The sequence below is a fragment of the Solanum stenotomum genome, chromosome 2, assembly GCF_019186545.1.
Source record: "Solanum stenotomum isolate F172 chromosome 2, ASM1918654v1, whole genome shotgun sequence".
Classification (NCBI taxonomy): domain Eukaryota; kingdom Viridiplantae; phylum Streptophyta; class Magnoliopsida; order Solanales; family Solanaceae; genus Solanum; species Solanum stenotomum.
Window position 1 is genome coordinate 32,439,177 of NC_064283.1, and position 16,402 is coordinate 32,455,578.

The 16,402-nt window shown below is 39.4% G+C and overlaps 1 protein-coding gene across 1 annotated transcript; it reads left to right on the plus strand.

Moving 5' to 3' along the window:
* Positions 1-15,374: 15,374 nt before the first annotated feature.
* On the plus strand, positions 15,375-15,797 carry LOC125855914 (uncharacterized). The gene has a single exon (XM_049535564.1). It carries the CDS (start codon positions 15,375-15,377, stop codon positions 15,795-15,797), a length of 423 nt encoding a protein of 140 aa, XP_049391521.1.
* The last annotated feature ends 605 nt before the right edge of the window (positions 15,798-16,402 follow it).

Consider the following 16,402-nt stretch of genomic DNA (forward strand, 5'->3'; position numbering starts at 1 on the left):
ATCTGGACCGGAATTCTCTTCATAAGATAAGCTTTCCTTGATCTGAATATCTTTTGCTGGTAAGATCAATGAAGGATCGCCCAAGCCCTTCTTCAACATAGAGATGTGGAATACCGGATGAACCGCGGTTAACTCTAGTGGTAGCTCCAGCTCATAAGCTACATTACCTACCCTTTTTATATTTTGTAAAGGCCATTATACTGGGGACTAAGCTTCCCCTTCTTACCAAATCTCAATACACCCTTCATGGGTGAAACTTTGAAGTATACCCAATCATCTACTTCAAACTCTAACTCCTTTTTCCTAACATCAAAATAGGATTTCTGATAACAATGCGCTGTTTTCAACCTCTCTTGGATGACTTTCACCTTCTCCTTAGCTTGATGAACTAAATTTGATCATATCAACCCTGCTTCACAAACTTCAAACCATCCAATAGGAGATCTACATCTTCTCCCATAAAGAGCTTCATAAGGAGCCATTTAGATGCTAGAGTGGTAACTGTTGTTGTAGGCAAATTCAATAAGAGGTAGGTGATCATCCCAATCACCTTTGAAAGAAATCACACTACCCCTCAACATATGTTCTAAGGTCTGAATAGTACACTTTGCTTGCCATCGGTCTTAGGATGCAAGATAGTACTTAAGTTCACCTTTGAACCTAAGCCTTTTTGGAATGACTTCCAAAACTGTGTAGTAAATTACTCACCTCTGTCTGACATAATGGAGATCGGAACCCCATGAAGTCTTACCACCTCTTGAATATACAACTTAGCATAATTTTTTGCTGAATGGGTAGTCTTTACAGGCAAAAATTCGTCTAACTTTGTCATTCTATGGAGAATCACCTAAATAGAATCATGTTGCATGCGAGACCTTGGCAAACTTGTGATAAAGTCCATGTTTATCATCTCCCACTTCCATTCCGGAAGTTCTATATTTTGACCCAAACTACTGGGCCTTTTGATGCTCTACTTTAACTTGTTGGCAATTTGGACACTTAACAACAAACTCTGCAATGCCCTTCTTCATACCACTCCACCAATAAACCTCCCTCAAGTTATGATACATCTTTGTGGAACCCCGATGAATAGAATATCTGCAGCTATGAGTTTCCTCCATAATCCTCTCTTGGAATTCATCCACCCTTGGTACACACAACCTACCTTGATACCTCAATACACCATCTCCCCTTTGTTCAAACCAATATTTTTTGCTTCTGAATATTTGCCTTCAATTCAAGCAAAATAGGATCTTGGTCTTGCTTCACTTTTACTTCTGACACTAATGATGATTCAACACCATTCATCACCACTACTCCTCCTTCTGTGGAATCCATTAGGTGAACTCCTAGGTGTGCGAGTCTATGCGCATTCTTGGTAGTTCTTTCTTATCTTCCCCAAAATGGGCGGTACTACCCATAGACAACCTGCTCAAGGCATCAACAACAACATTAGCCTTATGTGGGTGTTAAAGAATACTCATGTCATAATCCTTGAGTAACTCTAACCACCTCCTTTGTCTGAGATTAAACTCGTTCTGAGTAAACATATACTGAAGACTCTTGTGATCAGTGAACACATCCACATGAACACCATAAAGATAATGGCGCCATATTTTTAAACCAAATACTACGACAGCCAACTCTAGATCGTGGGTTGGGTAGTACCTCTCATCAACCTTCAATTGTCTCTAGGCATAAGCTATAACTTTGCCATTTTGCATTAACACACAACCTAAACAAACTCTAGACGAATCACAATAAACAACAAAGCCTTGTATACCTTCTAGTAAGGTCAATACTGGGGCAGTAGTCAACCTCTTTTTCAATTCCTGAAAGCTTTTCTCACAATCTTCAGACCACTGAAATTTTACTATTTTCTGAGTTAACTTGATCAAAGGGGATGAAATAGATGAGAACCCCTCTAAAAACCTTTTATAATAGCCAGCCAAACCGAAGAAACTCCTAATATCAGTTGGAGATATGGGTCCAGGACAATTCTTCACTGCCACTATTTTCTAAGTATCAACTTTAATTCCCTCTCTTGACACAATGTGGCCTAAGAATGCCACAGACTCAAGCCAAAACTCATATTTCGAGAACTTAGCATACAACTCTCTATTCTTCAGAGTTTGGAGAACTATTCGGAGATGACTAGCATGATCTTCCTCATTCTTAGAATAGATTAGTATGTCATCAATGAATACGATAACAAACATACTAAATAAGGCTTGAATACTATATTCATAAGGTCCATGAATGCTACAGGCGCATTGGACAAACCAAAGAACATAACCATAGTGACCATAACAGGTCCTGAATTTTGTCTTTGGAATGTCACATTCCCTTACACTCAACTGATGGTAGTCTGATCTGGGGTCTATCTTAGAGAAACAAGTAGCACCCTGAAGCTGGTCGAAAAGATCATCAATTCTCGGAAGAGGATATTTGTTCTTGATGGTAACCTTGTTCAGCTGGCGGTAGTTTATACACATCCTAAGGGAACCATCTTTCTTTCTCACAAATAAGACTGGAGCGCCCCAAGGTGAGACACTTGGTCGAATAAAGCCCTTATCACAAGATATTTCAACTCTTTTTTAAGCTCTTTCAACTCTCATGGTGCCATTCTATATGGCGGAATAGATATAGGACGAGTATCTGGAGGAATATCTATTCCGAAGTCTAATTCTCGCTCAAGAGGGACACTAGGAAGATCATCTGGAAAGACTTTTGGAAACTCTTTTACTACTAAAACTGACTGAATATGAGGTATCTCAACACTAGAGTCATTAACTCAAACTAAGTGATAGACACACCCCTTAGAAACTATCTTCCTTGCCTTAAGGTACGAAATGAAACGACCCTTAGGCACTGCTGAACTATTTTTCCACTCAAAGACTTGCTCATTTTAAAACTGAAACTTGACAACTCGATGTCTACAATCAACTGAGGGAAAACAGACATGAAGCCAGTCCATACCAAGAATGACTTAAAATCTACCATGTCTAACTAGACTAAATCAGCCATGGTACTTTTCTAATTCATGAAAATGGAACAATAACAATAGACTTTCTCTGCTAGAATAGACTCACCAACAGGTGTAGAAACACTGAAGGGCTCACTAAGTTGCTCAGGAAGAACATTAAAATTCATCACAACATACGGAGTTACAAAGGATAAACTCGCTCTTTGTTCTAGAAAAACATTAACATTAAAGTTAAAGACTTGGATCATACTAGTGACAACATATGGTGAGTCCTAGCATATAGGTGGTTTGCTCCTCCACCAGTATCGGAAGTTGCCCCTCTAGGTGCAACTCTGTTTAGTGGGGCAAATGAAGAAGACTATGCTCTATTTCCCTATCACCACTACCCTACTTGTTCTTTGGACACTCTCACATGAAGGGACCATTCTGGCCACACTTAAAGAAACCAGTAGAGCCATCACGACATGTTCTTGAGTGGTTCCTCCCACACTTAGCACATGCAGGAGGCTTTCTACCCCCTTGAGCCATACTACCATGAGAGTAGGTAGGTTTGGCTCTGAAATTCTGAATATTGTATGGACTTTTATTCTTTAGCTAGCAGATGATGGAGCAGGTCCCTTCTGTTTCTTTTGGAAGGATAACCGGTTGGCATTATTCTTCTACTACAAGGATTCATTCCCTCTCTTAGCTCTCTAATTCTTGAACCCTTCTTAATGCCTCAGCTTCTCTTCCTCAACTTGTTGCACATAGACAATCAACCATTTTGTATCCATGTCACCTACTAGCATTGCAACCTTACCTTTCTTGCCCGAAAGACGAGACAACCCAGCAACAAATAAACTCATTCTACTCCTCATGTCAGCAACCATCTCCGGGGTATTCCGGGAAAGTTGTGTAAACCTCAGACTATACTAATGAACACTCAAGGAATACCTCTAAAGTGTGAGGAACTCTCGTACCTTAGCCTGTTTCAATTCTAAGGGGAAGAAATGTCCCAAAAATGCTTCCTCATAACAAGCCCAACTCGCAGGTGGTGCTCACTTAACTCTACCCTCCTTCCACAGGTCAAACTAAGTCCTAGCAACATTCTTTGATTGGTATGCAGCTAGTTCTACTTGCTCAGCATTGGCAATGTGCATAACCTCAAACATCTTCTTCAGTTCCTCAACAAAGCTCTTTGGATCCTCAATAGTGCTTGAACCAATGAAACTTGGACGATTCATCCTCAAGAATTCTCGGATCCTCGAAGTATCAGTCACTTCCTATCTAGCTCTTCTTTGTTGTCCAGCTTGGTTGATCACAAATTGACTCAACATTCTTATCCCTTCCCTGAACTCAGCATTGGTAACTTCTCCTTGGGGTTGAACTTCAGGTGCATTTGGTACCCCTGGTTCCTCAACATTACGCCTAGCAGAATGACCTCTGACAGCTTTTCATGGATGAATGATTAACAGAAAAACACGTATAAGAATGAATTAGAAAGAGACTTTAGAGAGATGAACTCTACTGCACGAAATGAGTGTGAAAGAAGCGAGATAATTTCCTAAGTGTCGCAGCCTCCTAATTATGGATGGGGCGCGCTTCACATCAATGACTACGACTCTACATACACAGCTTAATAGACTCCCTAGGACTCTTGAACTTTGTGCTTTGATACTAAGTTTGTCACCCCACGAGCCTACACCCTGGGCGGGACTGGCACTCGAGAACCATTGCTGACCCCAAGCGATCCCTTGGCCTGGCTTACTTACTCAGCGAAAGACTTTTAAGCATTAAGAAGAGAAATCAAATGCAAGATAACTCAATAGTCTCAAACTAAACTTATAATGTTTCAGAAATATACATTTAACTTAGCCAAAGTGGTAACTCAAATTTGAACATAAGCCAATAACAAGATAATGACAAATGAACTAACAATTGACTGTCTATCTATGAAGCCTCTAAACAACTGAGATGGATGTTGGGACAAGACCCACGACATCCTAATTAACAAACTAATACTGAAAGAAATAAAAAGGGATCCTCCAGAGGCTATGAGGCTCACTAACAAACTCTGGAACTCAACTAGAATCAACAATGCGCTGGATGTTGATCCTGGTTACCCGTGTTTGCATCATATAAAGATGCAGGCCAAATGGCATTAGTACATTGAATGTACGAGTATGCGAGGGGAAATCTAAAACAAGACAAAAGATTGAAAGGAACTGAAGAACTTACCTTGGTCAACTCAACTTAATTGAACTCATTTCAATATAAAGCAGTATATAACAAGTGCATTATAAATAAAAGCTTTTTAAACATGGATGTCAACTCTGTGTATTTGGAAATACAATAATACTATGTGTGTATGCAAAGATACAAATAGAACTCTGAAATGTATGCAAAAGTACAATTAAACTGTGTATATAAGAATACAAATACTTTTGTGGGAGTTTATCTAACGGACAACCACCACGTATGAGCTATTGTGATGATACAACGTTTGGCCTCACACTGCCAGAGCCGTCCTATACCTTCCCGAGGGTATAGAACCTGACTATTAAGTGGATCCACTAGTCTATGCTAAAAACACTAAGGAATCATCTATAAAGTATGACACTTTTCTACCCATGATGGCTACATGGTTTATGGGGGCTGGGAGTTGTCTCAAATCTCCCCCATATCGGTGTTCAATACTACTCTCAAAATATGATACTAGCTCTTACGTTGAAAAACATACTTCTTTCTTTGATTTGAGATAATTACTCAAAAACTTAGCTCAAGGGCTATCTTGGAAATCAAAGTTTCCTATCCTGCTTAATTGTGAAAGCATTTACTCTTTTCTAAAAACTAGCTCAAAGGCTCTTTGGAATTCAAGGTTTCCTTTCTTCTTTAAATGTGAAAAACATTTTAGTCTTTGGGAATACATAGTCCCGATATACTATTTTGAAGAAATGAACTTCAAACTTTACTCTTTAGTCAACTAAAAACTAAAGTCTTGACTTGGCTCTTAACTTTCCTTGAATTTAAATTTATGGATTCAAGGATTGTGACTTGTGATAGGAAAGATCTCATGATGTTTAAGAGTGTTTTTAGATAGTTAAACATGAGAAAAGATCAAGAAATCACTATCTGGAAGCATGTCCGCGATATGGAGATACATTTAATTATTTGGTCACAAAATAATTATTGGGGCAGAACGGTACGTGACCACTCCGTGACGCAGAGAAAGTTTGTCAATCCTGAGGAATAGGTCCGCGACGCGGACCTGGTACCTAGATTTGCCTGACTTGTTCCTTCTTCATTTTCTAACCCCAAATTGCCTAAATTTGATTCTTTTTCTCAATTCCTCTTTAGATTCAGATACCCAGCACATGTACACAAAAACCCAACTCATAACAACTCTAACAATTGACCTTAAACTCTCAAGAACTCCTTAATCTCATCCCAAATTCAAGAACGAAAGCAATTCAAGAATACAACTCAAGAATATCAAAGTCTCAATCTTTTAGGATGAAGATCATACTGAAATAAACATGTTTGGCGCGTGAGTGAACGAACCCAATAATGCCCTCTAAAATCTTGATTAGATTTTCCTTACTTGTACAGCCCAACTTCAAATGGCATATCTCACTCCTACTAACTCAGAATCACGCAAACTGGGTGGCGTTGGGAAGACTATTCCATGATATTTCCTACAATATCCGAAAATACACCTAACTCATCCTGCGCTAGGAGTTATGATCATTTGAAGTTGACCAAAAGCTCAAGTTAACATACTTAACAATTTTTTCCAGATTTTTATATTCTTTTCAAAAATGAGTATTTCTAATTTTTAACTTCCTTCTAGTTTCTTTCAATTAGTGATATGTTACAACTCTTTTCTCAAAACTCATCTTTACTTCCTCAAAAACTTAGTTTAAAACTCAAGTGTTGACTTTAAAAAGCATCTCAAGATTTATAACTCAATTCATAGGGTTCATGCAGAATTATTGACATGAACGACTCAATTTAGGGATATTAATAGAAATATGGAAACTCAGTACTCAGAACTAAAGAACTCAATGATACTACTTATCTATAAAAATACTTGATTCATAGGGTTCATGCTGAAATATAGACATGAACGAATCAACTCAAGAATCTTAATGCATAACATATAGCAATTCAATAACTAGGAATAGAATTTAAAGAAAATCAGGAACTCAAGAACTCAAAATCAACTCATCTAAAAAATACTCAAATCTAAGGATAGAATTCTACATTACTCTTTTACTGATTTGAAAGTAGATGTAGGGCGTGAGGACATACCAGTCAAATACTATGATAGCCTTACATACCTGAAAGAATAAGGTTTTGAAGAATCTTGAAGAAGAACTTGATTAGAAGTCGTGAAACTCTAGCTTTAAGGTAAACAATCAAGAAAACCTTTCTTGAGATTATTGAATTAGTGTCTTTAAATTTCTATGGCCAATAATTATGATTTTTATTAGTCATTCATAATTGTATGGAGGAATTTGAGTTGGAAAGAATGAAATTCTTGGAGAAAGACTTACCTTGAAGAAGAATCTTGAATAAAGTCTTCTACTTTGATTTTTCCTTAGAGTCTTGTCTTAGCGTTTGAGAGAGAAGAGAATGATGGATTAAGAGATGAAAATCTGATTGTTTAGGGTCTTTAATTAGTCAAGAAATTCATTAGGGTTTTCTTAGAGGTAAAAAGACAAAAACAACCCTTTTTAATGTTTCCCCGTCAGCTAATTCAACACAGCACTGTATCATGTTACTAAAATGATCATAACATTAATTTTTACTCGAACCTTGGATTGTTGCAAAATGGTGGTGTTGAGAAGATTCAAATACCTTTAATTTGATAGTTTATGGGCCATGTAACTTTTTATACTCTAAGAGATCTGGTCGTTTAAAGTTGACCCAAGTAAAATCTTACATCAAAACTTAATCGGTAAGGAAACTTTCAACTCAACTTTGTGCTTGGAGTTTTTAGTGACCTTAATTGACATCTGATCTTGGGCATATTTATATACCCAATTACAACAAATTACCCATCTTTTAACGTAAGTTTAAGGACATTCACTAATCTAACTAACATGTTTGACTTGGGATTTTGATGATTGCATACTAATATATATGATTAGCTACTTTGTAGGGTTCCTTAGAGAAGTGATTGAATTATGGAAGGAAAGGAATCGAGGACGACAAGTGACGCTCATAAAAAGAGTTGGCGCGGAACATCAGCATCATTGGCGCAACGCGCCAGGCCCAAACTACAGAGACACTATTTTGGTGCACTGGTAGAGCGCGACGCGCCAGCCTGCCAGGTGCGAGTTGGGTGCAACGCCTTAAGGAAAAGTAGACGTTTTGGTGAAAGTTGGGTTTATTTAGGATTCCTTCTTCGGCTAAATTTGGAAATACTTTTCCTAAATTCTAGAAGTAGGACCTAGTTTTGTTTTGTAAGGGGTTCGACTACTTTTAATGGTGTGCAAAAGCAAGAATTGAATTTTTATAATAGGTTTTGAATCTCTAACTCTATTTTATTTTGGAAATCGCATGAACAATTACATTTTGCGGTTTTTGAATGATATGAGTGGCTAAACGCCTTTGTTCTGGGGTTGTAGCTAGGGATTGATTGTTAAATATTGAAGGCTTTGAATTAATTCTTCGTTATCATTTTAATTTACTTTTATATTCTTGTTTTAGTATATCATGCTTGATCACCATAGAAATAAATCTCCTATCAATTCATAAAATCGAGAGAGGATAAGGTAGATAGACCAAAGAATATAAAAAGCTTGATCTAACTTTGAGTTGATTTCTATTTTGGAGTGACGCCCGGACGAACAACTAGCTTGGTTCAAAAATAGGATGAAATATAAATGCTCCCCAATTACGACTACTTATCCCCGCTCAACAATGTAGTTAGACAATTAATTCGAGTAGGCGACTAGAGGTCGAGAGACTCGACTCATACAATTAACCCTGTAAATTAGTAACTTGATCACCAAAACCAGTTCATGGCCTGAGATATGATACATGAAATCCAATGCATTCTGCAGCCATGGATTGTCTTTTACTTGCTTGAAACATCAATTTGAAGTCGTTCATAGTAGTTACTTTTGTTTATTACATCAGTCGTAGTAGTAATAATCAACCTTCAACCCCTTTTTAAATTACTTTTGTCGAGTTGTGAAACAAGTTACTAAGTATAAGTTGATCATAAGTCCCTTCTGAATGAAAACTCTTTTCTAAAGAAACTATATTACTTGAGCGCCGCATACACCTACGTGTATATTTGGGAGAAACAAGTTTTTGGCTGTCAGGGACTTAGAAATTCATTTTTATTTGATTTTCTTAAGTCTATAATTAGATTGTTCAAGTGTTAATAACTTGATCTTAGCTCTTGTAAATTGCAGGCACTTGATTCTCAAGTTTGGCTCGGAAAGAAGAACTTGTCGAACTCGATGACGAACCTAAAGAGGTTTAAGACTACGAAGAAAGCTAAAAACCAAGGACGTCAGCAGTAATTAGGACTAGGTTACCCGAAAGATATGAAGGGGGATAGAGAAGGAAACATAAACAACGAAGGTCATGAAGTAACCCCCCCCGATCATACTGGAATGACCAATCTGTGACATGGCAATCCCACTCACAGCCACTATGACATCTAGTATAAGGAAACCACTACCGAGTGGCAGATTTGAATTAAAGCAAAACATGGTACACATTATCTACTCAATAGGAAAATTCACAAGACTCCCTCACGATGATCCTCAAATCCACATTCAGAACTTTTTGGAGATAAGTGATACATACATGGCGAATGGTGTGTCATCACACTATGTAGGTTGATGTTTTTTCCTATCTCATTGTCGGTAGCTGCTAGGCACTGGTTAGACCAAGAACCACCAAATTCCATCACTACATGGGATTATCTAGCAAAAAAGTTCTTGAGTCGATTCTTTTCATCAGGTAAAATCGCACTGTAGAAGAGTGAAATACTGAGCTTCAAGTAGAAAAATGGAGAGGATATTTACCAAGCATGGGGTCAATTCAAACAATTTCTAAATGTGTGTCTGCATTACTACTAGGCTAACGAGGTACTTACTTACACTTTCTTTGAGGGTTTGGATTATAATTCAAAGGTACTTCTTAATAGTGCAGATGGAGAAAAAGCATTAGCAAAAATGTGTGAGGAGCTATTCGATCTCTTAGATAAACTCTCCGAAGGAAACCCCCGTTATGAAGGAAATATGCCAAGAACCACAACACATAGAGCGGCATAAATTTTAGTAGTGGATCAAGCTACCACAATAAACGCAAAACTAGATGCAATGAACCAAAACATAACAATGCTTTGCAAACAAATTGCACTAAATCAAGCACCGGTGAATGTTGTACAACAAGTGGCAAGTTGGTATGGAGTTTGTGGTAGTAGAGCACATGAAACTAAACTTTGTGAGGCGAATCCAAATTCCATAAACTATGTGGGGAATGCGCAAAGTGGTGGGGGTCAGCAAAATTATGGTAATACTTATAACTCTAGTTGGAGAAATCATCCTAACTTCTCATGGGGTGGAAACCAAAAACAAAATCAAAACTAAGTGCAAGGGTCTAACCAATATCGAGCACAGGGAATGGGGCTGCAATACTAAAATCCTAGCGAAGGCGTAAATCTGAGTGCACCAAGAGGGGGGATGACTAATGAAGAGTTACTCCAAAGCTAATAGTAGAAATCTGTACAAAGACAAATGCTAGGATAGATAAGCAGTACGAGAACAGAAGAAATATCCAAATGTCCCAATTGAGCTTAGAAAAACAAGTTCCGCAAGTAGCTAATTCACTGAACTTGCATCCTCAAAGGGGTTTTCCCGGTGACACTTAACCTAACCCTAAGCAACTGAATGCGGTGAGTACTACAAGTGGGTTGCAACTAGAGGAACTAGCTCCAAAGAAGAGAGATATTGAGGTAGTGAATAAAGAAAAGAAAGAAGAAGAGGTGGTAAAGAACTCCAATGTTGAGAAGCCCGTTCCTCAAATAAAATCACCCCCTCCGTGTCAACAAAATCTTTGAAAGCAAAATAAAGATGAATGCTTTGGTAAGTTTCTCACTCTCATTAAACAGGCTCACATTAACATGCCTTTGGTTGACATTTTGCAGGGAATTCCAAAGTATGCCAAGTATCTGAAGGAGATAGTGGCTAACAAAAGGAGGCTCAAGAAGTATGAAACAGTAGCACTTACTGAGGAGTGCAACTCTAGAATTGGGAATAGACTACCCAAAAAGTTAAAGGATTTGGGTAGTTTCATCAAGAGAAACCAATTTGATTCGGGGGTAAATTGTTCGACAGAAAGTTTACTCCTACTAAAGTCTAGCTTATTCACTGATTTGCAGTTGTTTACTATTAATTTTAATAAACCGGTTGTTTACCTTAGCCCATAATTCAATCACATCCCAAGAATTCCATCTCCATATTCATATTTTAGTACTATTTGTTGTTTTAGTTGATAATACAAACAAACCCCCTATTGATATTTGACACTTGTGTCACCTATAATTTAAACCATGTTTTTATTCGTAAATGTTTTTAGCTATGATTGACTAGAGCATATTCTTACTTTTTTATTGATTCTATATTACGAACCACTCCATTGGGACTCGACCCCAACTCACTAGTTGGGTTATATTACTACTGAACAATCGTTGATGCTTAGTTCTGGATGAAGTATCTTTGATAGCGTTCACAATTATCATAATGGCGCCGCTGCCGGGGAGTGGTGTTACTTGATAATTTTTAGTTAAGTTGAATTTTGTTCTTGTTAGTTGTAGTGATACTTACTTAGTTTTTAGTTTAGTTTTATGTGCTTGTGCTTTGAAATAGAGGACGTGAGCATGTCGGGCAGTAATTGCGAACAAATGGATTTTCCTCAATTAGAAGTGATGATGTTAAAGGATCGCATCCTAACCTTCAAACAATTGGATGGTGAACGGATTCATGAGTCGTGGCAAAGGTTTAAAGCATAGCTGGTTCAGGGACTCATGAAATTCCTGATGTAGTCCTCCTGGAATGTTTTTACAAAAGTCTTGGTCTCGGGAATAAGGTGTTGGCTGATCAACTCATCCAGGGTGGTATTGCACAACAACCTTATGTGATAGCAACTCAACTGCTTGATCACATGGCTGAAATAAACCAAGAAGTAGAAAGGGACTTCATGTTGGCCACACTGATAACTCAGCTGGATGATTTGGCCAAAAAATATAATGGAGATTGAAGTCCAATGCAAAAGGAAGGATAGATGCATCCCTCTTCATAAGCGAAGAAGTCCTAAGAACGATAAGGGTAGACGTGTCGAAGGAATGCTCTCAATCATTCTCCAAAAGGTCAATAAGCATGATAGAGTGCTGGAAGAGATGAAGAAGAATGTCGAAGTGCTAAATCAGATAATTGGCTCTCATTCCAGGTCTATCCAGCTGTTTGAGAACCTTATGGGTCATGTACTGCCTCATCTCTAACCGCGACAAAAAGGGGGGTTGCCTAGTGATACTATGGATAACCCTAAATAGGTGGTTTAAGTGTTGACTTGTATCGTGCCACGACATTAAATAAGGGGCTGCTTGGGAGGCAACCCAAGACCCTTTTATTGCATTATTTTTGTTTTGGTAAATAATGGTGTTTTGATTGTGTAGGTTAAAGAATGGAAAGTGTTTGAAAGGTGCAGGTTGGCAAGCTAATGGTCCAATCGGCCATCACCGAAGAGGTCAACGAGCCTGACCTAATCCATTGTTTGACTCAAGACATCTTCAAATTGGAGTATGTAAAACTCAGCAAGCCCAGGAGAAGTTTGGAGACTCGCTGAGCGGATCGGCGATCTCGATTTAGTCCACTGTTTGGACATCTACATTAACTGGAGGTCTTGTAAAACTCGGCGAGGTAAGTGACCATTCGGTGTGTTGCTGAGTGGTTTGGCGAGTACGACTAATGTCACCGAATGGGCTAGAACATGATAGTTTTTATAAGACCAAATGTTTAAATTTTCAAACTCTTCACTCTCCCTCACTTTAAATCTTCACAAACTCACACCTGCACCTTAGTTTATATGTTTTCACATTTCTAGAAGTATTACAGTTGTTGATTTGTGCTCGGGATTGACAATTTGTCGCCTAGCATTTCAATATCAATTTAATCGGCATAAAAGGTTGGTTTTTCGAACCTTGAATTCATTTTTATCGAAGTTGTACTCATTTGCAATAATATTATCTTGTTGTTTTGTGCAGGGCCTCTCTGTTCCGATTACAATGTTTGAATGCATATTATAATTTGATAATCTTGCCTGTATTATTTTGATTGTTGAAATCCTGTATTCTTGTGCTTTGAAATGATTTAAATTTTGTGGGATTGTGCTTGCATGTTGTTTAGTTTGGTTGGGTGAAGTCTAAGTTGCCTGTATTTGTGCCAAATGACATAATTTGCCCAATGATAAAGTGGGTGACGTCCTTCTTAAGGGAAAAAGTCGTTAATTGGCCAAATTTGGCTAAACTGGAAAAACTCTGAGTATCCCGGGGTGATGGGTGTTATGGGTCTTGCTTTAATTTAACTAGTGCATGCTTTAATTTTCTTTTTGGGGGTTGCGGGGTTTAATTCGAGAAGTTGGGTTGAAAGTAGGCACGTTGGGTCGTTTGGCGAGCTGGATTGAGCTCGCCGAACCATTCGGCAGTTCGCCGAAGGTCCCTATCTCGCCTTTAATTTCATGCTTAATGTGTAGTTTGGCTCTGTAACTTTCGGCGAGAAGCCTCAGGTCACCAAAAGCACTGGGCGACTCGCTGAAAGTTTTCTTGATGGCCTTTTTGTCTGCACCTCTGAGCCTCTTTGCACTGTAACTTTCGGCGGGCTAGCTCTTGCTCGTCGAAAGCTGTTGGCGATTCACCAAAAGGCCCTTCCCATAGCCGACTTGCTAAAATTTTTGAGCCAATCCTTTAGACAAGCCTGATCTATCTCGCCAAAGTGATTCGGTGACTCGCCGACTGGTTCGGCGAGTCTGTCTACAACTATTTTTCTATGAATTGGTTTGAGTTATTTCTAACTTTTTCCCGATGTTTTGCAGATGTGGTACGAACAAATATAGGCATGCCACCCCGAAAAAGAGTACGGGGTATCACTATAAATGAAGGGGGATCAAACCCTCCAAAGAAGGGAAGACAATAACCCTCCTCCAAATGGCAAAGGCAAGGGAAAGAGGCCCATACTCGATAGGGTGACTACTGGTTCCCAAGTTTCTTTATCTGATCTTGAGGATGACCAGCCTTTGCAGTTCCGGTGGAATGAAATTTCAGCTAGATCTCAACCTGACTCAGCCAGGGTCCCTCCTGCTTCCACACCAGTAAACTTAGTTACTTAGTGCCAGCTTAGGCACCTCCTTTGACCCCAATGCCACGTGTCATTCATCCTCCTAGGCTTCCAAACTGGTTAAAAAGTGATGGCTTGCGAACCATCTTATAGGAGAAGTTGCTCTCGACAGAAGACATGGAAGGAAAGTACTCAAATGTGAGGGACACCCTCCACTACCATAGGTTTGATCAGTTTACCAGGCCCCGAGGCCCCCACATTCCTTCATGGATCTGGGAGTTCTATACAGCCTATGGTGACTTGGTCCCGATGAACAAGAAAAAGGAGAGCGAGGTTAGACCGGTGAAGTCTATCATGGTACAAGGAAAGAAAGTTTGGTGCAATAGTTAGTACATAAAGATTGTACTGGGTAGAGCTCTATACTCTACGCACTATTATGAAGGATTGCATGTTGCTCAGTCCTTAGATTATTTGAAGGGTTGGTTCGCACCTTTGATTTCCGATACCACCCCGAGGTAGATCGAGGCAGGAGCCCCTACTAAGAAGAAGGACTTGAGTGTTGTTGCCCGATTGTGCTTTAGTTTTATCAGCAGCACCATTATGCCATCCCAGAACGAGTCTGTCCTCCACCATCCTAAGGCGGCTTCCTTGGGTTTATCATATCCCGGAGGAACATCGACATGTGACTCCTTATTGAGTAGGAGATTTCCATGTGGGCCAAGCAGAGGCAGACCTCCTTGCCATTCCCAGTCCTGATCACTGAATTATGTCGGCATGCTGGAGTGCCTCAGGATCATACGAGAGATATTGAGGTTACCCCATCTTCCTCCACTGACATCTGGTGCATTGAGGTCGAGTATACTTGTGAGGAGGCTGATAGGAAGAGAGTAGCTCCCGCAGATACTTCTCCAAAGGTTGATGTTGATTCTATACCTCAAGAGGCATATTTGCCTACTCTGGCCTCTGGGACTTCAAGTACTTCTTCCCCTACCTCTTCTTCACATGCTCCAGGCACATCTACTTCCTCCTAGCAGACCAAGATTACTCAGGCGATGATTATGAAAATAGGGCATCTAGCCGATTCAGCTGACGTGAGGGCTACCAGACTTGAAAGGGATGTACAGTTTATGATTGAGGCTGGGATTTTAGCTTCATTGACCCCCCTTCAGACTTCTATTGACACTTTTACCATGAGAGTCGAGGCTTGTGATAGCGGGAAGGGGGAGACCTCTAAGGTTACAGCTTTTGAAACCAAGGTAGCAGACTTGAGGAAGGACGTAGACTATCTGAAGTCTACCGACTTCACTTCATTACTTGAGGCTGCAGATGATTTGGTGTCTCCTGAGACTTCAGAGATTCCTCTGACTACCACCGGAGATGTACAGAGGGATGAGGCAGCAGTTGATGAGTCGGATGCTAAGACCGACGAGGACAAGATAGAGAGACAGGAGGAGAGCATATATGAAGACTTGTAGGATCTTGAGGAGACGATCATCCAGTCGGTGATCCAGACATCACTGACCGAGAATTCTATGGCAACTCCTAGTGGGTCTGGTACTACTATTCCTTCTAAGGTGACTCCGGGTACTGAGGCCCAAGACCATAGTGATGCACCAGGCACTGATGCCCACACAGATGGAGCGACTGTATAGACAGGACCCCCTCTTTACCTCCCTCTCTATCTTACTTTATTTTAATAGTTGGATATTTTTGTTTGCATTTGAGGTCAAATGACTTTATTGGTGGTGGGGTGAGGCCCACATTTTGTGTAACCTTTTGTGAATATTGGTTTTTGATTATATATATTGGGTTTTGAGCTGAAATTGTGTTGTGCACCGCTTATTGTGCTATGTTTGAGCTTGTGGCTCCGTGTTTTTAATTGCAAATGAATTTTTGACCCTCCTGAAAAAAAATTCCACCTCTTCTTTGTGTTGAATGTGGTTGTTCTTTTGCAAATTTGAGTATCGGTTTTCATCAATATCGTTGACTTGAATAGTGCTCTCAATCGAACAAACATGAATATGCGGCTGTGATGAGGCCAAATGAAGTTGCATACGCAATATGTGAACTTTTTACATCT

Bases quoted from the DNA above. Each gene is read 5' to 3' on its own strand.
- LOC125855914 (XM_049535564.1), top strand. From the start codon at position 15,375: ATGATTATGAAAATAGGGCATCTAGCCGATTCAGCTGACGTGAGGGCT.